General features: G+C 50.9%; 1 protein-coding gene across 6 annotated transcripts; it reads left to right on the top strand.

Annotated features, from left to right (window-relative positions):
* On the top strand, positions 1–14563 carry smg7 (SMG7 nonsense mediated mRNA decay factor). 6 transcript variants are annotated; one of them, XM_062404232.1, is made up of 24 exons: positions 1–120; positions 818–849; positions 1055–1172; positions 1295–1427; positions 1790–1955; positions 2274–2345; positions 3263–3413; positions 3522–3657; positions 4200–4362; positions 4451–4610; positions 4969–5039; positions 5432–5492; positions 5571–5690; positions 6394–6817; positions 6893–7034; positions 7349–7752; positions 7938–8282; positions 8455–8601; positions 9976–10062; positions 11080–11230; positions 11308–11478; positions 11567–11724; positions 11949–13841; positions 14096–14563. In XM_062404232.1, the coding sequence occupies exons 1-23, from the start codon at positions 95–97 to the stop codon at positions 12060–12062; spliced, it is 3552 nt and encodes a 1183-aa protein (XP_062260216.1). In that variant the 5' UTR covers positions 1–94; the 3' UTR covers positions 12063–13841; positions 14096–14563. The 6 variants fall into 6 exon arrangements, with proteins under 6 accessions (XP_062260216.1, XP_062260219.1, XP_062260215.1 ...); XM_062404235.1 differs by lacking the exon at positions 8455–8601; XM_062404231.1 differs by having other exon boundaries at positions 6394–7034; positions 7947–8282.
* The last annotated feature ends 8298 nt before the right edge of the window (positions 14564–22861 follow it).

The following is a 22861-nucleotide window of genomic DNA, read 5'->3' as shown; positions in this document are numbered from 1 at the left end:
CTGGAACAATATGGCGCCGGCAGCAGCAGCATCGTTAGCCTCGTTAGCCTCGTTAGCTCCGGGACCCGTGTGTGTGTGAATGTGACCCGGCAGGATGACCCTCTGTGCCCAGTACCTGAGGTAAGGTGTGAGCGGCTCCGCGTGCACCTGTCCGGACACGTGCACGCGCAGGGTTCGATTCGGCAGGTGAATTGTTTGGTGGCTAACGCTAAGCTAACAGGCTGGGGGACCACCCCCTCAGCGCTATGCTAGCAGCTAGCAGCTAGCTTCTCGTATCAACAAACACCCGGCGGTAGGTCGTGCGGCTCCTCGCGCAGATCCCACCGGATGTTCGGGTTCAGTCGGGGCGGTTCCGTGTCCCCTGGTTATCGTTGTCTTTAATTGAAATTACGTTTTGGTTAAATTCGTGTTTACCCGCCATTGACAGACTCGATGTGTTATTGCTAGTTAGCTTTAGCCTGCTAGCGTTCTTCTGCGCACGTCGGGTTAGCATTAGCGAGCAGATGTGTGTTCGTGTTAAAGTTGGTTCTGGTGAGTGATCGGCGGCTTGGGAGCTGATAACAACCCGCTACATGTGTCCATCTGCCGGGCTCAGCCGGACCAGGACCCGGTGCTACCCAGCGGGGCTGGGGCAGGCTAACTGCTGGTTTGTTTGTGTCTGGATCCAGGTGATAGTCAGAGCCCGGCAGCAGCAACAGACCTGATCTGTTGAGTGTTTAAACGAAGTCATCAGGAAGTGTGTGTCTCTAGTTGTGTCTGTGTGTCTCTCTCTCTCTCTCTGTGTGTAACCTCTCTCTCTTCTCTTACGTGTGAACAGACAGGCTGAGGCCCTGAAGGCTGACATGACAGGTATGATCACACGTCCTCACTACATGTCCCTGTCCTCACTACATGTCCCTGTCCTCACTACAAGTACTTGTCCTCACTACATGTCCCTGTCCTCACTGCAAGTACTTGTCCTCACTACATGTCCCTGTCCTCACCACACTGTTCCTCACCACTCTCCTCCAGTGGATTTACACCAGTGTTCCCACCTCTCTGCTCTGTTGTGTAGATTCTAAGCTTGGGGCAGCAGAGGTGTGGACGTCTCGTCAGGCCCTGCAGGACCTGTACCAGAAAATGCTGGTGACTGACCTGGAGTACGCTCTGGACAAGAAGGCGGAGCAAGACCTGTAAGCGGCTCGGCCTTCACTCCCCCCCCCACAACCCAGAGAAACCTGCAGTCAGTTTAGTGAGACGACAGGAGACAGGGAACCTCTGTCTCCTGTCGTCTCACTCCTGTGTCTCCCTGCAGGTGGAATCATGCTTTTAAGAACCAGATCACCACCCTGCAGAGCCAGGCCAAGAACCGAGCCAACCCCAACCGCAGTGAGGTCCAGGCCAACCTGTCGCTGTTTCTGGAGGCAGCCAGTGGCTTCTACACACAGGTACGAGTCAGGTGGCTCTCAGGAGTCCAGCCTACCCTGTGGAAACTAAATGACCTGGGATGAGTTTTCAGGATCTTTTAGAATTCAGAATAAAATCTATCTTTGTAGTGTTCGATCGTGCTGCTCAGAGCAACAACTCTGCTGGAAAATACTTCAGAAGGTTAAAGAAAAGGTAATTTTAACTGGACTTGTAACAGCTCCAGAGGCAGAGAGGAAGAACATGTGTCCTCTGAAAATGAGCTTCTACCTCCTTCAGCTCTCAAAGCTCCTTAGACCTCAGGATGTAAGACTCTTTCTCACCTTGTTTGGTTCAGAAGTTGGTTTGTGTTTGAAAGACGCCTGCTCTTCCCCCGGTGTCTCAGTTGCTGCAGGAGCTGTGCAATGTCTTCAACGTGGACCTGCCGTGTCGGGTCAAATCGTCTCAGCTCGGCATCATCAGCAATAAACAGAGCAGCAGCATCGTCAGCCCCCAGCCCAGCTCCTGCTCCTACATCTGCCAGCACTGCCTCGTCCACCTTGGAGACATCGGTGAGACGCCTCCACACTTTGTCCTCAAATGTTAGAAAACTGTCTGAGCTCCAGGTCGACACGTTCGATCCACCAGCCAACATGTGTGTGTCAGACAATATCATTCACAGTGTGAGTAACATGCAGCGGTTAAATACGTTATAAAAGTTAATGTCCAAGTGTCAGAATCAGGAAGTTAAAATGGTTTCGATCATCTGCTCTGATATCATCCCAGTGAACAGGACAGATTCTTTATCAAGTCCTTTATAGAAACAGTCGTCCACTAGGCTGATAGTGAACACTCCTATGTCGTGGTTTCATTTTGTGTTTGTGTTTCAGCCCGTTACCGTAACCAGACCAGCCAGGCGGAGTCGTACTACCGACACGCAGCTCAGCTGGTTCCATCGAACGGTGAGTCGGTGCCTCGGTCCTCAATCTGTCCCCTCCCTCCTTCTAGTGCTCTGTGCTAAGCTAGGCTAATGGCTCTTACAGTCTCATTGGATACACTGAGGAGGTGGGTGGTTTTATCTGCCACCCTCCATCCAGTGTCTTCCTCTTGTCTCGGCTCTGGTCCCTGAAGAGCTGTTTCAGACGTCCCTCTCCCCAGCAGCAGTTTCCCAGCTCGCTGGTGGATCCTGAGGCGTTCCCAGGCCTGATGGGATGTGTAGACCCCCAATGAGTTCTGGATCTACTCTGTGGTCTCCTGCTGGTTCAGGGTGCCCAGTAACATCCAATGGAAGTCCCCAAGGGGGATCCTGACTCGATGCCTGAACCACTGTCCTCTAGACCTGCACGATGTGATGTCATGGTTGAATGTTGTGAAGACTTGTGATAAATATACAAATGCTGAAGTATTCTGTGTTTTAGAATTTCTGCTCTGGTTTCACTGCTATGGACCCGTTCAGAGAGCGGTCTGTGCAGACACTGAAAACAAATGAAAAGAATCATTTCCATTCCATCAACATGGTTTAATGAAAAACTTCTGCCAGGCTACAGACGCAGGGACCACAGACATCTCCACAGCCCGAGGGGGAGGACACCTTGTCTCTAACCCTAACCCCACCCGTCTCAGGACCCGTATTCCCCTCATTCGAGATACTTGAAAGTCCAAACCTAAGTTTTATATCTGATTTATCAAATGTCACATTGACAAAAAACATATTTCATAGAATAACCTATTTTGTTTTTTTATTGTTTCAAGTGAAACTCACTGAGCTTGTTTCGGTCGTTGGTTCTGCACAGAGTCAGACCTGTTTCTGGAGCTTGAAGCAGGTTTTCATCAGCAGCCATGTTTGTAGTGAAGTGAAGCTGCTTCTTGTCTGCTGCAGGTCAGCCCTACAACCAGCTGGCCATCCTGGCCTCTTCTAAAGGAGACCACCTCACCACCATCTTCTACTACTGCCGCAGTATCGCAGTCAAGTTCCCCTTCCCAGCAGCCTCCACCAACCTGCAGAAGGCCCTGTCCAAGGCCCTGGAGAGGTAACTGCACACACACACACACACACTCACACTCACACTCACACTGACCGACGAGGACCTGAACCCAGCCTGAAACCTCTCGGATGTTTCTCTTCTTTGTGTCCGTAGTCGTGAAGAGGGGAAAACCAAGTGGAGTGTGTCAGATTTCATCAAGGCCTTCATCAAGTTTCACGGCCATGTCTACCTGAGTAAGAGTCTGGACAAAGTGGACGCTCTGAGGGGGAAACTGGAGGAGCAGTTTCAGGTAATGATGCCCACAGTCTGGGGTTTGTGTCGACCTGTAACTTGACTGTGAATCACAGAATCCAACAAAACGTGACATCACGTTGGATGAAAACCAACTCCCATTTATAGAATGAAACCATAACACATCATTGTTGTGATTTATCAGTGAAGCTAAGTGGTGTTTACAGCACGATACTGTTCCTACATTGATCAGTGCATCGTTCTGTTTCCTATTGGTTCGTCAGGTTTAAGAATCAGTCGATTTGTCAGATGGTTGTTCCACATCTCTGACAGACTGCGTATTATAATGAAAACAATAACAGTGATAATTATAAATGTAAAGATGTTAATGACAGCAGCAACAGTTCATATAATGATAATTATTGTCGTCAGGATCCTGCAGCACTAAAGTCAGAGATGCCTGTGAAACATGAGAGAAAGAATCTATGGGAGAAAAAACACAAAGTTGGTGACATGTAATAAATGGGGCAGAGAGAGAAGTTCTCAGTGTGGAAAAGTCACCTGGCTTGTGTGTGTGTGTTTGTGTGTGTCTGTGTGCAGCGGCTGATCCTGCAGAAAGCCTTCAGCTCTCAGCAGCTGGTCCACATCACAGTCATCAACCTGTTTGAGCTCCACCACCTCAGGGACCTGACGTGTGACGGCAGCGAGCCGGCCTTCAGCAGCGAGCAGCAGGTCAGCTGGTTCCAGCTGCTCGGACTCTTCAGTAAGAATCCCTCCGTCACAGCCCTGCTCCTTCTGAATCCGATTGATTGGTGCTTCCTGGTGTCTGATGTCACTTCCTGTGTCCTCAGTGTCCTTCCTGGGCGTCATGTGCAGCCGTGTTCTGCTCAACAAGACCAGGGGGGAGGACATCATGGGGGAGTGTCCTCTGCCGGCCATCAAAGTTTCCCTGGACTGGATCAAACTGAGACCGAGCGTCTTCCACGATGCTGCAGTCGACGAGAGGCAGCAGTAAGTCCGTCTCTTCTCCGTCTCTTCTCCGTCTCTTCTCCGTCTCTTCTCCGGCTCTTCTCCGTCTCTTCTCCGGCTCTTCTCCGTCTCTTCTCCGTCTCTTCTCCGGCTCTTCTCCGTCTCTTCTCCGTCTCTTCTCCGTCTCTTCTCCGTCTCTTCTCCGTCTCTTCTCCGTCTCTTCTCCGTCTCTTCTCCGTCTCTTCTCCGTCTCTTCTCCGTCTCTTCTCCGTCTCTTCTCCGTCTCTTCTCCGTCTCTTCTCCGTCTCTTCTCCGTCTCCACCACGGAGGTGGAACGTTTGTCTGGTTTGATTTGTTCTGTGCTGAAGCTTGATCTCGTCTTCCTCCTCCTGTCCCTCAGTGTTTGGCCCTGGCTCGTCTCCATCCTCAACAGTTTCCAGCCTCAGGAGTACGACGTGTCCTGTCCCTCAGGTAAGACACCTGCTGCTGTTGACCCATACAGACCAGGTGCTGATCAGGTTCTCGATGGAGTTCACTGATCCATCGGTCGACTGAGCTGCTCCGAGGGAGCTTCTCGTCCATGTTGGAAATGAGGCTGTTCCATCAGTTCCCTCTTCTCCACTAACGTGTCAGTGGCTCACGCCCTCATAACGTGACCCGTGAGACACCGGTCTCCTCAGCTTCCACACAAACGACCATACGTCTTTATAAATACAATCACCACCCAGGATAATCAGGTTTAAATTAGCTCCCTGGAGTGAATGAATGTGATAAAAGAGAATATTTACTTGAGTGTCAACATGTTTCCTTTTGAATGAGACTCTCAGATGTCGTCCCTGAAGGTGTGTTTGTTTTCCCCACAGTCACCCCCCTGCCAGAGGAGTTTGAGCTGCAGGGTTTCTTGGCTCTCCGGCCGGCTCTGAGGTACAGAGTCTTCTCCGTCTTTGAGTGAGAGAGAGTTTGGCTGCTGTGTGTCTGAGCTGACTTCTGTTTCTGTTTCAGGTCTCTGGACTTCACCAAAGGTCATCAGGGAGTCCTGGTGGACAGAGACGGGCCGCCTGTCCACACTCGACACCAGAGACTCATCAGTCTGGGTAAATGGGTGGCAGACAACCAGCCAGGGTGAGTGTTGGTGTGCGGCTGCAGCTGACAGCGAGAACCCAGAGAAGCCAGAGAAGCCAGCAGGGGGCGCTCTGCAGTCAGCTTGTGACGCTCTTCATTAACAAAGCAGATCGTTACACACGAGAGGGAAGCTCAGCAAAATCACGTTCATCACGTTCAGGAACAGAAAGACAAACCAACCTGTGGAGAATATTCTTTCTCTTTTTTCTTTTTCATGTCATTTAAACTTAAAGTCGTTGACATTTTTTCCACTTAAATTAAATAATACAAACACAGAGTTGCTTCTGTTTAAGTCATGAGTGTTCTCATGTGTCGGCGCTGGCGCCGCCCAGTGGTTGGAGGCATTAGTGTTCATGTCCCTTTGTCCCATTCTGGTGAACACAGTGTCCCCGGAAGGCCAGGAGGGCATTTCTTCAAAATGGGTTCAATCATTCATTTAGACTCGTGGATGAAAAGATTAGATTGTGGGGGGTCAAAGGTCACAGTCAGGAGCGTGTGTGAACCTGTAACTGGTTAACAGTGGAATAAACCACAGGATTCTGGTTTTCAAACCTGAGGTGAAACTTCTCGTCACTAATGCAGCTTCTCACATTATCTTATACATGTTATTTTAAACTGATCACATGACTTCTCTGCGTTACTGAACATGAAAGTTATGTAGTAAAGGTTTGACCTCAGCAGGTTCTCTCTGTCTCCTCCACAGGCTGATTCAGTGCAGAGTGAGTGAGGACGGTCTCCTCCTCTTCATCACTGACATTCCAGAGCAGGCCATCGAGGAGCCGCAGGAGAGGGAGGCACCGGTGCTGCAGGACTCGTCAAACGGTGAACAGATGCCTCACGATGGAGGACACTCCGGCCTGAAGTCGGTGCTGTCGGCGGGGAAGACGCAGAGCTCATGGCCTGACGGTAGTGACAGACCAGTCGTCACCTTCAAGGAGAACATCAAACCACGAGAGCAGAGCCGCGAAATGATGAGGAACCCTCAGCAGAAGGACGGCGGCAAAGAGCGCAGAGACTTCGGTAAAGGCAACGGGGCTGCTGGGAAAGGAGAGCTGAAGAGGGACGGGAAGAGGAAGAGCGAGCCGAAGAAAACCGGCCACGAGAAAACGACTGAGGCCGTGAAACAGGTAGAGAAGAAGAAACAGCTCCAGCTTCCTCCTGAGCAGCTCCAGGACCTGTTTGACCCGTTTCCTGTGTCTCAGGTGAAGGCTCAGACGGAGCTGAGGAAGACTCCGGTGTCCGAGGTGAAGAAGACTCCTGTCACTCAAACTCAAACCACCTGCTCCTCCCAGTTCATCCCCATCCACCATCCTGGAGCCTTCCCCCCCCTGCCCAGCAGACCCGGTATATATACCCAATATATTGTGTATTATTATTCATATGCACTGTATACACATGCACATACATACATTTATATATATAATGTATAATAATTATTATGAATATGTGTATATACAGACAGGTCTGAACGTTTGTACTGTTTTATTCTTCATGTGGTTTCTGAGGCTGGTTCTTCTTGTTCTGGGTTTGGACCCTGATGGTCGAAGCACTTTTTGTAAATCACTTTGGATAAAAGCTCAATGATATGTTATGATTTTCAGACATTGGTGAGATCAATTCATTTTGTTTTTCTCTGCTCCTGCTTGGTTCCTCTGCAGGTTTCCCGCCCTCAGCCTACGTGATGCCTCCTCCGGTGGCGTTCCCGGGGCTCCAGGTGAATCCGGGCTTCACCTTCTCCACCGGCGTGTCCGTCCCCGGGCCGTTCCTCCAGCCAGCGGCCCACTCTCAGGCTGGCACACAGGTCCAGGCCGGAAAGCAGTCCCACATTCCCTACAGTCAGCAGAGGCCCTCCGGTCCAGGGCCGGGTCAGGTTCCTGGGTCCATGAACCAGAGCCCCTCCCAGGGTCAGCAGCCCCTGTCCCAGCTGCCCTCCCAGCATGCCTTGCAGCAGTCTGTCCAGCTGCAGGTGCAGGCGATGAGCCAGCAGCAGCAGTCTCCCACCAGACCGGTGCAGCAGGGCGGGATCGGGAAGAGTCCGCCTCACCTCCCAGGACTACAACAGGTCAGGTCACAAAACACAGAACTGCTTCCTGTTTCCTGCTTCCTGGGTTAACCCAGCACAGACAGTCTGTGCGTGTTCGTGTGTGTGGTGCATCTTTTAATATATTCAAACCTTTATAAACACAGACTGACCTCTAGTGGTGATAAGTAGACAGAACACCTGACCCTGGTTGTGTCTTGTCTCAGTACATGCAGGTCCAGGACCAGCCGGCTCAGATATGGAACCAGGCACAGGCGGCCCTGCAGAAGATGAATCCCATGATGTCCATGAAGCAGCAGCCGTCACAGACGTTCTTCATGGCGTCTCCGGATCCTCTCAAACTGTACGAGCACCAGCTGCAGCCCCAGCTGGCCAACATGGACAAGAAGATCAAGTTCCCCGACGCCAAGATGCAGGACTTCTACTGGGAGCCGTCCTACAGGATGGGGGACGGCCTTGCCGTGATGGCAGACAGGATGAAGAGGCCTCCACCGGGTGGGATCTGCTCAGAGCAGGATGGCTCCACCGGGCCCCGGGGCCCCCCCTTTGAGGTGAGCAGCTCTCTGAGACCTGTTTGGAGGAGGAGGTCCTGTCCTGATGCTTTTCTGTCTCTATGCTGGCCTCTGTAATTTCCTTCTTTTCACTTCTGTCTCACTCACTTGCCCTTCTTCACCTCCACTTTCCTTTTTCTTCTTCCTCTCCTTCTCCTCTTCCTCTCACCAGGACAAGAGCTCGCCTCTCCTGCCTCCTGACCTGTTAAAATCTCTAGCAGATTTTGAGGAGGAGGAGGAGCTCGTCTTTTCTAAGCCTCCTGATTTCTTCCAGGCCTTGGCTGCTCCTCTTAGTTCTGCTCCTGGACCAAACATGTTTGTATGTACCCGACCCTCTGCAGTCTCTAGCTGCTCTATAGAGCCACACTCTGCTCATCAGTCTCTAGCTGCTCTATAGAGCCACACTCTGCTCATCAGTCTCCAGCTGCTCTATAGAGCCACACTCTGCTGATCAGTCTCCAGCTGCTCTATAGAGCCACACTCTGCTCATCAGTCTCTAGCTGCTCTATAGAGCCACACTCTGCTCATCAGTCTCCAGCTGCTCTATAGAGCCACACTCTGCTCATCAGTCTCTAGCTGCTCTATAGAGCCACACTCTGCTCATCAGTCTCTAGCTGCTCTATAGAGCCACACTCTGCTCATCAGTCTCCAGCTGCTCTATAGAGCCACACTCTGCTCATCAGTCTCTAGCTGCTCTATAGAGCCACAGTCTGCTCATCAGTCTCTAGCTGCTCTATAGAGCCACACTCTGCTCATCAGTCTCTAGCTGCTCTATAGAGCCACACTCTGCTCATCAGTCTCCAGCTGCTCTATAGAGCCACACTCTGCTCATCAGTCTCTAGCTGCTCTATAGAGCCACACTCTGGTCATCAGTCTCTAGCTGCTCTATAGAGCCACAATCTGCTGATCAGTCTCCAGCTGCTCTATAGAGCCACACTCTGCTCATCAGTCTCTCGCTGCTCTATAGAGCCACACTCTGCTCAGCAGTCTCTCGCTGCTCTATAGAGCCACACTCTGCTGATCAGTCTCCAGCTGCTCTATAGAGCCACACTCTGCTGATCAGTCTCCAGCTGCTCTATAGAGCCACACTCTGCTGATCAGTCTCCAGCTGCTCTATAGAGCCACACTCTGCTCATCAGTCTCCAGCTGCTCTATAGAGCCACACTCTGCTGATCAGTCTCCAGCTGCTCTATAGAGCCACACTCTGCTCATCAGTCTCCAGCTGCTCTATAGAGCCACACTCTGCTGATCAGTCTCCAGCTGCTCTATAGAGCCACACTCTGCTCATCAGTCTCCAGCTGCTCTATAGAGCCACATTCTGCTCATCAGTCTCCAGCTGCTCTATAGAGCCACATTCTGCTCATCAGTCTCCAGCTGCTCTATAGAGCCACACTCTGCTGATCAGTCTCCAGCTGCTCTATAGAGCCACACTCTGCTCATCAGTCTCTAGCTGCTCTATAGAGCCACACTCTGCTGATCAGTCTCCAGCTGCTCTATAGAGCCACACTCTGCTGATCAGTCTCCAGCTGCTCTATAGAGCCACATTCTGCTCATCAGTCTCCAGCTGCTCTATAGAGCCACATTCTGCTCATCAGTCTCCAGCTGCTTACGTCTTATTTAAACAACTGTGAACCTCAGACCGTCACAGGTTAGACTCCGTCTCTCTCATCATGTCTGTCCCTCGTCTCTGCAGCTGTCCAACCAGACCAGGATGGAGAGCGGCCCAGAGGGCGTCATCCAATCATCTTCTCTTCTGCCCATCTCTGGGTTCCCCATGCAGGTGAGACCAAAGAGAGATGATCCACTTTGGTCCTGTTTGTTCACCCGTAGACTCTGGGTCCAGGAAGTGAAGCCAATGCAGACGTGCCTGTCTTCTGACCAGCAGGGGGCGACATCTGGTAGTTTCTATAGAAAGTGACGTCTCACTTTATAACGTCGGTAATTCAGGAGTTTCTGTCTCAGTCTCTAGTTTCAAGTCTTCTTCAAACAGCTGATGTTCATTTAGTGAATTATGATCATTTAGAGTCAAACAGATCATAAAGCACCGGATGTGTGTGTGTGTGTGTGGGGGGGGGGGTTACCACAGTGTGAAAGACAGCTATTCCCGTCCGGTGGGTGCAGAGGGCAGGTGCAGGTAGGCGTGTCCTCGAGCTCTCAGTCAGGCTCCAGTTTTAGTCACGCTTCTAAAATTCAAGATGGCGCTGGAGTACAGGTCAAACTGAGGCTTCAGAACAGCAGCTGACGAAGATGCATCATGTCACATGCTGCACGGTGGACCACACGGTGGACCAGACTCTGGACCAGACTCTGGACCAGACTCTGGACCAGACTCTGGACCACACGGTGGACCACACAGGGTTGGACCAGACTCTGGACCACACGGTGGACCACACGGGTTGGACCAGACTCTGGACCACACGGTGGACCACACGGTGGACCAGACTCTGGACCACACGGTGGACCACATGGGTTGGACCACACGGTGTGGACCAGACGGTGTGGACCAGATAGTGGACAACTGCTCGTTAATGTTCAAGTGATGAGGAGGGTCTAACTCGTTGCATTGTGGGAACTGTAGGCTCCGGTGTTGTTGTTGGTGCTTGGTTCTTGCACAGATGTGGGTCATTGTGTTTCAAGCTGATCTCTGTAGGTTCGAATGAAAGCTTTAAACCACGAGGGGAACTGAGTGGCAGTATCCCAGTTCATCCACCAGAGGGCAGAGTAGATGAGATGTTAATGAGAAACCAGCATCATCACTTAATATCAGCTGATCCTGTTTCTGTCCTCATGTGATCAGGAGTACAACCAGAACAGCATCTTCAGCCAGGCGTACGGTAAGACCCTGCCGCCCAGCTCCAAGCCCGACGCTCCCATGATGCACCAGGAGCCGTCCCTCTACTCCCTGTTTGAAGGGACTCCGTGGTCCCCCTCCCTCCCTGCCAGCTCAGGTGCGTCTCAGCCGTAAAGACTCAAATTAAGACGTTGATGGACCCGTCTCTGACGGAAGCTGTTTTCTCATTGGCAGACCACTCCACCCCGGCCAGCCAATCCCCTCACTCCTCCAACCCCAGCAGCCTGCCGTCCTCCCCCCCCACACACAACCACGGAGCTATGCCCTTCTCTAACTTCGGGCCCATCGGCACTCCGGACAGCCGGGACCGCCGGGTGGTGGACCGCTGGAAGGCCGACAAGACCGGTGAGGGGGGGCGGGTCTCGATTTAGAAAACGCTGATGAAACATGATGAAGAGTTTTTATGAAGGAAGTTTGTGTGGTTGTTTTCCAGGAGCCGTCAGCGGCTTCGGTCTGGACTACCTGCCGGCTGCTGCGTCCTCTGCAGCGTCAGACACCAGCTGGCACCAGGGCGCACCGAGCGGCAGCTCCTGGACCAATCAGGAGTCTCCAATGGAGGAGTCTTCCACCGTGCTGCTCGACAGCCTCAAGGTCACTAATGACGTCATGTGACTAACCGCTGATGCAGTTTTATCTAAATCAATACTTTCAAACCTTCATTGTCTTTGGCTTTTATAGTTTGTAATTAACTTTTTTATTTGACTCAACTTGAGTTTCAGACTCAGATTGACGTGTTCTCCCACATGGACAGCGTGTCCACATAGGAGAACACGTCTCAGCTGCTGCAGGTTCATGATGCTGTGCTCTCTCTGCAGTCCATCTGGTCCAGCTCCATGATGCAGCCGGGCCCGTCGGCGCTGGAGCAGCTCCTCCTGCAGCAGAAGCAGAAGCAGCAGCGAGGTCACGGCGCCATGAACCCGCCTCACTGAACGGCAGCCGGGCGGCGCTCTGTGTCCGGATGTAAAACAACCACCGCCAGGAGAAAAAACTAAAGTTTGACGAAGACGAGCTCCGACTTAAATGGAAAATTAAACCGGTGAGAAACGGTGGAGGCCGGGGAGGTGACACGCCCCCCCGACGAGGCTGAAACACCACCCCCACCCCCTCAGCCGTCGAGGAGCGGTGACCCCCCTCCTGGATCGGAGGGCGCGGGATCTCTTCAACCAAGGTGCCAGGCGCCACTGCCGGGTTTCCTTCAACCTGCGGAAATCTGAACATAGAGGATCACAACCCCCCCACCACCACCACTGCCCCAGAAGAACTGCTGTCTCCACGAGGACGCCACCACCCGGACGTCTGCTCGGTCCTGACGGCGTCCGTCTTTAGCGTCTCGGCTGCTGTGGGAGAGCGAGGACAGTGTGGTGGTCCGGTTCGGGGGGGGGGGGGCAGGTGAAGCAGCGGGAGACAAAATAACAGACTGGACTTTCTGCTTTCTCCGTTCATTTTCATTACTGTGGAGGAGGAAGAGGGGGAGGGATCTGCAGCTGATTGGTCGAATGAAGGAAGGAAAAGGGTTACAGCTATATAAATATATAAATAAATATATATTGCCATAGTTGGACTTAAGACGGGTGGTGTCTCGTAGCCGTGTTGTGAGAACGAAGACTTTGTGACGACGGGTGTCCCTCACCCGGACAGACACACACTCTTTGTGCGACGCCCCAGAGGAGGACCTCGTCAGTGAAAGGAGGAGGGGCTTAGAGCACCAGACCCGTCGGTGTTAGGGATCGTTTCATCGTTAGAGATTTACAGATATTAATAAACTGAGTATTTAGTGATTTGTTTGTAGCAGTGTTAGCTTCACGCTGTGACGTGGACGCAGCTTTGTCTTTTAACTTCTTCTTCCTGTGACTTCGTTAATGAACCAAGAAAATACAACTGCTCGATTCCGTCAGTGACTAACCTGCTTCTAGTGTTCTGTTCAGCGTCTGTGTGGGGGGGGGGGGGGGGGGGGCTCTGATTAATGTGTCTTAGCCTCTGAAGCTTCTTCTTGTAAAACCTGAAAGTCACAAGAACCGAACTCGAAGCTTCTTCAGAGACGGAACCAGGAACCAGTGAACTCGTGTTTCATCTGGTGGTCGTTTGATGAACCAGGAAGTCCATGAGTCATCTGTTCTTTATTCTCTTAGAACTGTTCAAGGTTCAGTTTGATCGAATCATAAATTGAGTTCAGAGAAAAGAAACTGGACGAACATTAAAAATAAAAAACGATCAATATAATGATTATTGTTCTGCTGATGACTCAACGATCAGGGATCCAAAGTTCCACCTGAGACGTCCTGCTCCATCACGTCCGATTTTCATTTAGCCCACTGTGGGCCCTCTGGATCTGCGGTTCCGAGGCTCCTCTGGATCCGAGGCTCCTCTGGTTCTGAGGCTCCTCTGGATCTGTGGCTCCTCTGGTTCTGAGGCTCCTCTGGTTCTGTGGTTCCTCTGGTTCTGTGGTTCCTCTGGATCCGAGGCTCCTCTGGTTCTGAGGCTCCTCTGGATCTGTGGCTCCTCTGGTTCTGAGGCTCCTCTGGTTCTGTGGTTCCTCTGGTTCTGTGGTTCCTCTGGTTCTGTGGTTCCTCTGGATCTGAGGCTCCTCTGGATCTGAGGCTCCTCTGGATCTGAGGCTCCTCTGGTTCTGAGGCTCCTCTGGTACTGAGGCTCCTCTGGTTCTGAGGCTCCTCTGGTTCTGTGGCTCCTCTGGTTCTGTGGTTCCTCTGGTTCTGTGGTTCCTCTGGTTCTGTGGTTCCTCTGGTTCTGTGGTTCCTCTGGTTCTGTGGCTCCTCTGGTTCTGAGGCTCCTCTGGTTCTGAGGCTCCTCTGGATCTGTGGCTCCTCTGGATCTGTGGCTCCTCTGGTTCTGTGGTTCCTCTGGATCTGTGGTTCCTCTGGATCTGAGGCTCCTCTGGTTCTGTGGCTCCTCAGGTTCTGTGGCTCCTCTGGATCTGAAGGTTCTGCGGTTTTTGCCCTGACAGCTTGGGGTTTTTCTTTCTGTGGGTTCTACCTTGTCGAGTGTTGACATGGCATCAGTCCTGGTTCTTTGAGAGCCAATAAGGAAGCATTGGGTGACAGCTGACCAGTGGGACACTGAGGCTCTAGCGCCCCCTTCAGGCTCCAGGCTGCTGCACGGTAAAGACCCTGGAGGTTCAGTTCAGGCGTCACACACGTGTCTGTTTTCTGTGATAGTTTCATGTTGCATTAAGAAATGAAATGTTGAATGTGGATGAAGCGTCGGACTCGCAGCTCGACGGCTTCTGTCGCCTTTGGCGTGTTTTCTTTTTTCTAAATGGACTCTGATGTGGGAGGACCTTCAGCTCTGAGATGTTGGGGACGCGTCTGCTCCTCATTGGTCAGCGCTGATGTTTTAATGGGAAACATTGACTGTAAACTTTCAGACTTGGTGGAATGAGCCTTTAAATAAACGTGAACTATGTTCTCCTCGACACCGTCTCCGTGTTTATCTGATCTGTTTGCAGCTGGAACAACGATGAAGAACCAGTTCATCCTCACAACCCAGTGTAGTTCACACCCCCCACCAGCTGGTGGCGATAAGGAACCGATTTGTCAACAACCAATAAACCTCAAGAAGAAATCATTTCTGACAGAACAAGTTATTTATTAAAGGAAACATTTTGTTTATTCATGTTGATATTAAATGTTTGTGAAATGTTTTCATGTTCCTCAGACCATCGCTGCAGCTCCTCTCTTCAGCCTCTGTCTCACACACTTGAGCTCCTGTCTAGTTAAGATCCCCCCCCCCACTGATAAAGTCTGCTCTAATTGGTCAGCTGCTCTGCTCTGTTGTGATCGGTCAACAGCTCACAATGGTGACACCTAGTGACTGGAGGTGTGTTTGTGTGTTTGTTTGTTTGAAGAAAACCAAACAAGATGGCGTCTGTTTGAACGATGACACTTATCAGGATCAGGTTCAATCGGCCAAGTAAGTTGTACAAACAAGGAATTTGACATGTGGACGTGGTTCTCAATGTTCTTACATAGAATACACATAACACAAAACAACACAAACAATGCAATGGTCTAAGAAAAAGGAAGAAATGAAGTGCAGGGATAAATATTGAATGGTATGAGTATCACAGTTGTACAGTGAGGGTGAAATAAATAATATAATTACAATATAATTACAATATAATTACAATATAATATAACTTGGTAGTATTTGTACAGTCTGATGATCTTTCCTGCAGACCTGACTGTCCGTTGGAGTCTGTTCTTTTCCAGTTTGGTGGCCGATCCAAACCAGACAGTTATTGATGTGCACAGAACAGACTCGATAACTTTCACTTTTAAGTTATATTTTGCTTTTTTAAGTTTGAGGACAAATCGTGACGATAGAGAGAACGAGGAGGAAACTGGACCGAAGCTGTTAAATAACAGAATCAATAAAAAGCTTCATGTGACGTCACATTAAAATAATAATCACTTGTTTATTCGTGTTGATAAATTTCAGCCGATCAGTTAACTTTCAGTTTTACAGATTTGTTTAACCTTTGACCTCTGATGTCAGCTTCACATGAATCTTTATTTAAACCCTGCTTCTGCTGCTTGGGGTCATGTGACCTCGACAGATTTCTCTCTGATGTTGAATCCATCAGATAAAACACCACGTCGCCACAGAGGGTTGATGGGTAAAAACCTCAGGCTGCGTTCAGCTGCGTTCACACAGGAGCAGGTGAGCAGCTGCAGAGCTGGAGTCAAACTGACGGCTTCACTGAAACCAGAACGTTCTCCATGTCCCGTCTGTTAACACGGAGGAGAATGTTCTCCATGTTAACAGACGGGACATGGAGAACATTCTCCTCCATGTTAACAGACGGGACATGGAGAACATTCTCCTCCATGTTAACAGACGGGACATTGAACAAACTAAAAAGTCAAAGTAGACGTGAAATAAACGTTTGTCCAAGATGGATCGTTTACACTTCACCTGTTCATCGTGTGGAGGAAGTTCACTTTGACCCAAAGATGAACTGGTTAGAAGTCTAAGGTCAAAGGTCGCGACCACATAATGTGAATTGAATCTGTCAGGAACATGGGGGGGGGGGGGGGGGGCTGCTCTGATGGTGGAGAGAAACAACCACAGGACGTGGTTCAGTTTCCTGATGCAGAAGAGAGGAGGTTTTTATACAAGGCTTTTTCACTGTGTGAATATATATACGTACGGGATACCACAGTGATGGAGGATCCACAGAGAGCTGAACAAAAACCTGCTGCCTCCTGAACACACACACACACACAAACACACACACACACACACACAGAGCCCTTCTTCTCGTCTCTCCAGCGGAAACATTTCAGATTCTCTCAGTAAACAGAAGAAATATCAGATCAGAGTCTCGTCCCCTCGTCCCCTCGTCCCCTCGTCCCCTCGTCCCCTCGTCCCCTCGTCCCCTCGTCCTCTCGTCCTCTCGTCCCCTCGTCCCCTCGTCCCCTCGTCCCCTCGTCCTCTCGTCCCCTCGTCCCCACGTCCCCTCGTCCCCTCGTCCCCTCGTCCTCTCGTCCTCTCGTCCCCTCGTCCCCTCGTCCCCACGTCCCCTCGTCCCCTCGTCCCCTCGTCCTCTCGTCCTCTCGTCCCCACGTCCCCTCGTCCCCTCGTCCCCTCGTCCCCTCGTCCCCTCGTCCTCTCGTCCCCTCGTCCTCTCGTCCTCTCGTCCTCTCGTCCCCTCGTCCCCTCGTCCTCTCGTCCTCTCGTCCTCTCGTCCTCTCGTCCCCTCGTCCTCTCGTCCTCTCGTCCTCTCGTCCTCTCGTCCCCTCGTCCTCTCGTCCTCTTGTCCCCTCGTCCTCTCGTCCTCTCGTCCCCTCGTCCTCTCGTACTCTCGTCCCCTCGTCCCCTCGTCCCCTCGTCCTCTCGTACTCTCGTCCCCTCGTCCCCTCGTCCTCTTGTCCCCACGTCCCCTCGTCCTCTCGTCCCCTCGTCCTCTCGTCCCCTCGTCCCCTCGTCCCCTCGTCCCCTCGTCCTCTCGTCCCCTCGTCCTCTCGTCCTCTCGTCCTCTCGTCCCCTCGTCCCCTCGTCCTCTCGTCCTCTCGTCCTCTCGTCCTCTCGTCCCCTCGTCCCCTCGTCCCCTCGTCCTCTCGTCCCCTCGTCCCCTCGTCCCCTCGTCCTCTCGTCCTCTCGTCCTCTCGTCCTCTCGTCCCCTCGTCCTCTCGTCCTCTTGTCCCCTCGTCCTCTCGTCCTCTCGTCCCCTCGTCCCCTCGTCCCCACGTCCCCTCGTCCCCTCGTCCCCTCGTCCCCTCGTCCTCTCGTCCCCTCGTCCCCACGTCCCCTCGTCCCCACGTCCCCTCGTCCTCTCGTCCTCTCGTCCCCACGTCCCCTCGTCCTCTCGTCCCCTCGTCCCCTCGTCCCCTCGTCCCCTCGTCCTCTCGTCCCCTCGTCCCCTCGTCCTCTCGTCCTCTCGTCCTCTCGTCCTCTCGTCCCCTCGTCCCCTCGTCCCCTCGTCCTCTCGTCCTCTCGTCCTCTCGTCCTCTCGTCCCCTCGTCCTCTCGTCCTCTTGTCCCCTCGTCCTCTCGTCCTCTCGTCCCCTCGTCCTCTCGTCCCCTCGTCCCCTCGTCCCCTCGTCCTCTCGTACTCTCGTCCCCTCGTCCCCTCGTCCCCTTGTCCTCTCGTCCTCTCGTCCCCTCGTCCCCTCGTCCTCTCGTCCCCTCGTCCCCTCGTCCCCTCGTCCCCTCGTCCCCTCGTCCCCACGTCCCCTCGTCCCCTCGTCCCCTCGTCCCCTCGTCCCCTCGTCCCCTCGTCCCCTCGTCCTCTCGTCCCCTCGTCCCCTCGTCCCCTCGTCCCCTCGTCCCCTCGTCCCCACGTCCCCTCGTCCCCTCGTCCCCTCGTCCTCTCGTCCTCTCGTCCCCTCGTCCCCTCGTCCCCACGTCCCCTCGTCCCCTCGTCCCCTCGTCCCCTCGTCCCCTCGTCCTCTCGTCCCCTCGTCCCCTCGTCCCCTCGTCCCCTCGTCCTCTCGTCCTCTCGTCCTCTCGTCCCCTCGTCCCCTCGTCCTCTCGTCCTCTCGTCCTCTCGTCCTCTCGTCCTCTCGTCCTCTCGTCCTCTCGTCCCCTCGTCCTCTCGTCCTCTCGTCCCCTCGTCCTCTCGTCCCCTCGTCCCCTCGTCCTCTTGTCCTCTCGTCCTCTCGTCCTCTCGTCCCCTCGTCCTCTCATCCCCTCGTCCCCTCGTCCTCTTGTCCTCTCGTCCTCTCGTCCTCTCGTCCCCTCGTCCTCTCATCCCCTCGTCCCCTCGTCCTCTCGTCCTCTCGTCCCCTCGTCCCCTCGTCCTCTTGTCCTCTCGTCCTCTTGTCCTCTCGATGGACGTGGATCATCACCTTCTCTGAGCTGCTCTGACTCTCAGGTTTTGTGCTGAGGCTGAAACACTGTGTACTTACACGTTCGGAGCGGCCATCAGACTCAGCGTCCAGCCCCGAGGTGAGTCCTCTCTGCTCATGAGACCAGGTCAGTCAGTGACTCGTCTCTGTCTCAATGTTTCATTTGAATTCAGAACCTGAAACTTCAACATTTGAGTCTTTAACCAAATGTAGAAATATGAATGTTTCTCCTCCATGTTAACAGATGGGACATGGAGAACATTCTCCTCCATGTTAACAGACGGGACATTGAACAAACTAAAAGTCAAAGTAGACGTGAAATAAACGTTTGTCCAAGATGGATCGTTCACACTTCACCTGTTCATCGTGTGGAGGAAGTTCACTTTGACCCAAAGATGAACTGGTTAGAAGTCTAAGGTCAAAGGTCGCGACCACATAATGTGAATTGAATCTGTCAGGAACATGGGGGGGGGGGGGGGGGGGGGGGCTGCTCTGATGGTGGAGAGAAACAACCACAGGACGTGGTTCAGTTTCCTGATGCAGAAGAGAGGAGGTTTTTATACAAGGCTTTTTCACTGTGTGAATATATATACGGACGGGGTCCCACAGTGATGGAGGATCCACAGAGAGCTGAACAAAAACCTGCTGCTTCCTGAACACACACACACACACACACACACACACACACACACACACACACACACACACACAGAGCCCTTCTTCTCGTCTCTCCAGCGGAAACATTTCAGATTCTCTCAGTAAACAGAAGAAATATCAGCTCAGAGTCTCGTCCCCTCGTCCCCTCGTCCTCTCGTCCTCTCGTCCCCTCGTCCCCTCGTCCTCTTGTCCTCTCGTCCTCTTGTCCTCTCGATGGACGTGGATCATCACCTTCTCTGAGCTGCTCTGACTCTCAGGTTTTGTGCTGAGGCTGAAACACTGTGTACTTACACGTTCGGAGCGGCCATCAGACTCACCGTCCAGCCCCGAGGTGAGTCCTCTCTGCTCATGAGACCAGGTCAGTCAGTGACTCGTCTCTGTCTCAATGTTTCATTTGAATTCAGAACCTGAAACTTCAACATTTGAGTCTTTAACCAAATGTAGAAATATGAATGTTGGTTATAAATTGATATGAATATTTAATAAATAAATAGTGTTTAATAATAATGAACTTGTGAAAGACTTAACATTTTTAAATGTATTGAAGCCAAAGTAGAGCAAAAACATTTAGGATTTTAAAAAATCAACAGAGAAATACTACTATATGTTTAATACCAGTTTAGATATATATATATATATATATATATATATATGCACCAATGTTAACAATTTATGTAGGAATTATTCATAAAGTTCCAATTCCACGAGAAAATAAAATTATGTTAAACTGTCGAACAGAAATTTATTAAATAAACGAAAGTAAAATATTTTTATTGTCAGAAATATAAAAATTTATCTGTGATGATATGATATTAAGTTTGTTTGGACAAAGGCTCATTTTTATAATTATTAATTAATTATTAATAAAGTAATGACTGATTTAAGATATTGATTAGGGATTCCAGATAAAATCTGAAAATACATCTGGTTCAGAAAATATGGAATCAACCAAAAATGTTTTTCACACAGAAACATCCTGAGAAGAAACTTTCATCATTGTTTCATTATCAGATTATAGATTATTTATTTAAATAGACTCAGATATTTACTGAATTACTGAACAATTTATCAATCTGATAATTATCAAACATTTTCTTGTGATATTAATTGTATGTCAATAATTATAAACATGACATGATTCAAATTGACCGGCTGTGACTGTATAAATGATTCAAATTGGATTCAGAACCAAATACGTTCAATAACCTGTGTTTTATGTAAAGATGTGATAAATGTGTGACTGTGTGGGGGGGCTTCTGTTTCCTGTTCAGATCAGTCTCATGTGAAGCCCAGTCTGTTTGTCCTCAGTCCTCTGGGCCCGGGGGGGTGCCTGAGGCGCGGGGGCCCGGGGGTTTGTCTCGCGGCTGGTTTCCGTCCTAAGGGCGGTGAGATGGTCCTGAACCTGGTGAATGGTTCGATCCCTCTGAGCACCAGTGGTGCCGTCATGTCCCTGAAGCACAAAACCTTCTTCTTCACTGGATTCCACAACGGGCCCGTCTCCTCCTGTGAGATGGACAACGTGACGTCCACCGACAACCACGGTACGAATCCCAGAGTCATCACATGGTCAACGCTGATCACCTGGTTCATTAACACATCTGTCTCTTTCTGTTTGTGTCTCTGATGGTGTCTCTTGTCTCGAGCAGAGGACTCATGTGACGGCTTTATTCCAGGTGAGTCCCCAAACATGTGGTTTCAAACCATTGTAACCAGATCGAAACCCTTTTAACCAGTTCCAAACCTCTCTGATGTTTTCTCTTTTCTAGAAGCAGTGGACTCTTGTGAGGAAGTTGATTCAGGTGAGTCCCCGAACATCTGGTTTCCAGCTGTTCTCAACGTTCCAGTGATCAGAAAGGTTCCATCTTGTCTTTGTGTCCCGTTCAGAATCCGTCAGGTTCAACTCAGACCTGCTGCTGCTGAACGCAGCGCGAGTGATGTTCACCAAGGCCGTGGCCTTCAGCAGCCTCCTGACCATCAGAGCGCTGCTGGCATGACCACAGCTCCCAGCAGCAGCTCCCAGCCGCTCCCAGCATCCTCCCAGCAGCTCCCAGCAGCTCCCAGCATCCTCCCAGCAGCTCCCAGCAGCTCCCAGCAGCTCCCAGCATCCTCCCAGCAGCTCCCAGCAGCTCCCAGCAGCCTCCTGACCATCAGAGTGCTGCTGGCATGACCACAGCTCCCAGCAGCAGCTCCCAGCCGCTCCCAGCATCCTCCCAGCAGCTCCCAGCAGCTCCCAGCATCCTCCCAGCAGCTCCCAGCAGCTCCCAGCAGCTCCCAGCAGCTCCCAGCATCATCCCAGCAGCTCCCAGCAGCCTCCTGACCATCAGAGCGCTGCTGGCATGACCACAGCTCCCAGCAGCAGCTCCCAGCAGCTCCCAGCAGCTCCCAGCATCATCCCAGCAGCTCCCAGCAGCTCCAAGCATCCTCCCAGCAGCTCCCAGTCACACTCACAGATTCATTGTGTTTCACTTGTTTTTGTGTGACTTGATGCAAATAAAGTTGGTGATTTTCACTTGTTAAATTTTTTATTTATATACAAAAATGATTTATATTTACATAAGTAACTTTTATTTCTAACAAATGTATGACATTTTATTTACATTAAACATTTATATAATTTAAAATACATTTAGGATAACTTACTAAAGTATATATTTATACAGTTTCCTGTGAGTGTTAGTCACTGAGTTCTAAAGGAAAAGTCCAGATCATAGATTTTCACTTCTAAACTGAAAATCCACCGTTTGTTGATTTTCAGTTGAACAGGTTTGAAGACGAGCAGCAGGAAGTCGACGGTCTGTGGTTTCATGTTCTGAGTCCGTCTGTCGTTTCCTCTGCAGCTTCGTCAGTTACTAACCACAATTTAACAGTCGACTGCAGATACAGATCAAACACACACTCAACATGGAGAAAGACACAAACAAACATTCATCACTGTCTCTTGAGGACAAACTGTCAGAGGAAGTTTGTGAGGCTAATGAAACACTTGTCTACACAACTTGTCTACACAACACAATTGACTCAGAGTCTTCAGTCTTATGACGCTCGTCCACTTGTTATCAGGGTTAATCAGCAAACTTATGCTGAACTATCTGTTCATAACAGTATAAAGCTCCGCCCACTGACCATCACTTCCTTGAACCATGACCTCATGTTCTTAGAGGGTCTGTGGAGCTGGTGGATCGAGACTCTGAGGAGGACCAGGGTCTTCAGAGACCCACAAGAACATCTGAGCTCCTCGGAGAAGCTTCTGAAATGTCTAGATTCTCCTTTGATCCTATAAGTATTCAACAGGTGAAGTTATATTTTTAAATACTAAACATTACAGAGGCCACGTCATGGGATTCACAAGGTAAGTGGGGAAACAGATCCAGATCCTTCAGAACCTCATCAGAGCTCAGGTGACAAACAAGAGGAAACACTGACCCCTGCCGGCCGGACCTGATACTGTCACATGGACTCGCGTGGGATCAACACGTTGGATTTCACATGTTCAACATGTGACTGAGAAGCAAAATGAATTTCTGATCAAGTTCATCTCATTTCTCTCTTTGTTGATTTGAAACGTCAGAAAAACACCTGAAGTTGTGATCTGACCTTAACTCCTGAATATATATATATATGTTTATATATATACTCTCTATATATGTAGTTCTGTTTATAGTTTAACATCAGTCCCATTGTGTTGTTTGTTGTTTCCTCTTCTGTCCTGAGGGGGGCAGTAATACACAGGTACGATGTTTACCAACCGAGAAGAAGAAGAAGAAG

The sequence above is a fragment of the Platichthys flesus genome, chromosome 14 (genome assembly GCF_949316205.1).
Source record: "Platichthys flesus chromosome 14, fPlaFle2.1, whole genome shotgun sequence".
Classification (NCBI taxonomy): Eukaryota; Metazoa; Chordata; class Actinopteri; order Pleuronectiformes; family Pleuronectidae; genus Platichthys; species Platichthys flesus.
Note: the sequence above shows the minus strand (reverse complement) of the source record. Positions and strands in the feature narration are given on the sequence as shown.

Excerpts from the sequence above, each read along its gene's own strand:
- smg7 (XM_062404230.1), top strand. The coding sequence starts at position 95 with ATGACCCTCTGTGCCCAGTACCTGAG. Across the intron at positions 2,346-3,262 it reads TCAGCTGGTTCCATCGAACG|GTCAGCCCTACAACCAGCTG; the intron begins GTGAGTCGGTGC and ends TGTCTGCTGCAG. Across the intron at positions 7,753-7,937 it reads ACCTCCCAGGACTACAACAG|TACATGCAGGTCCAGGACCA; the intron begins GTCAGGTCACAA and ends GTCTTGTCTCAG.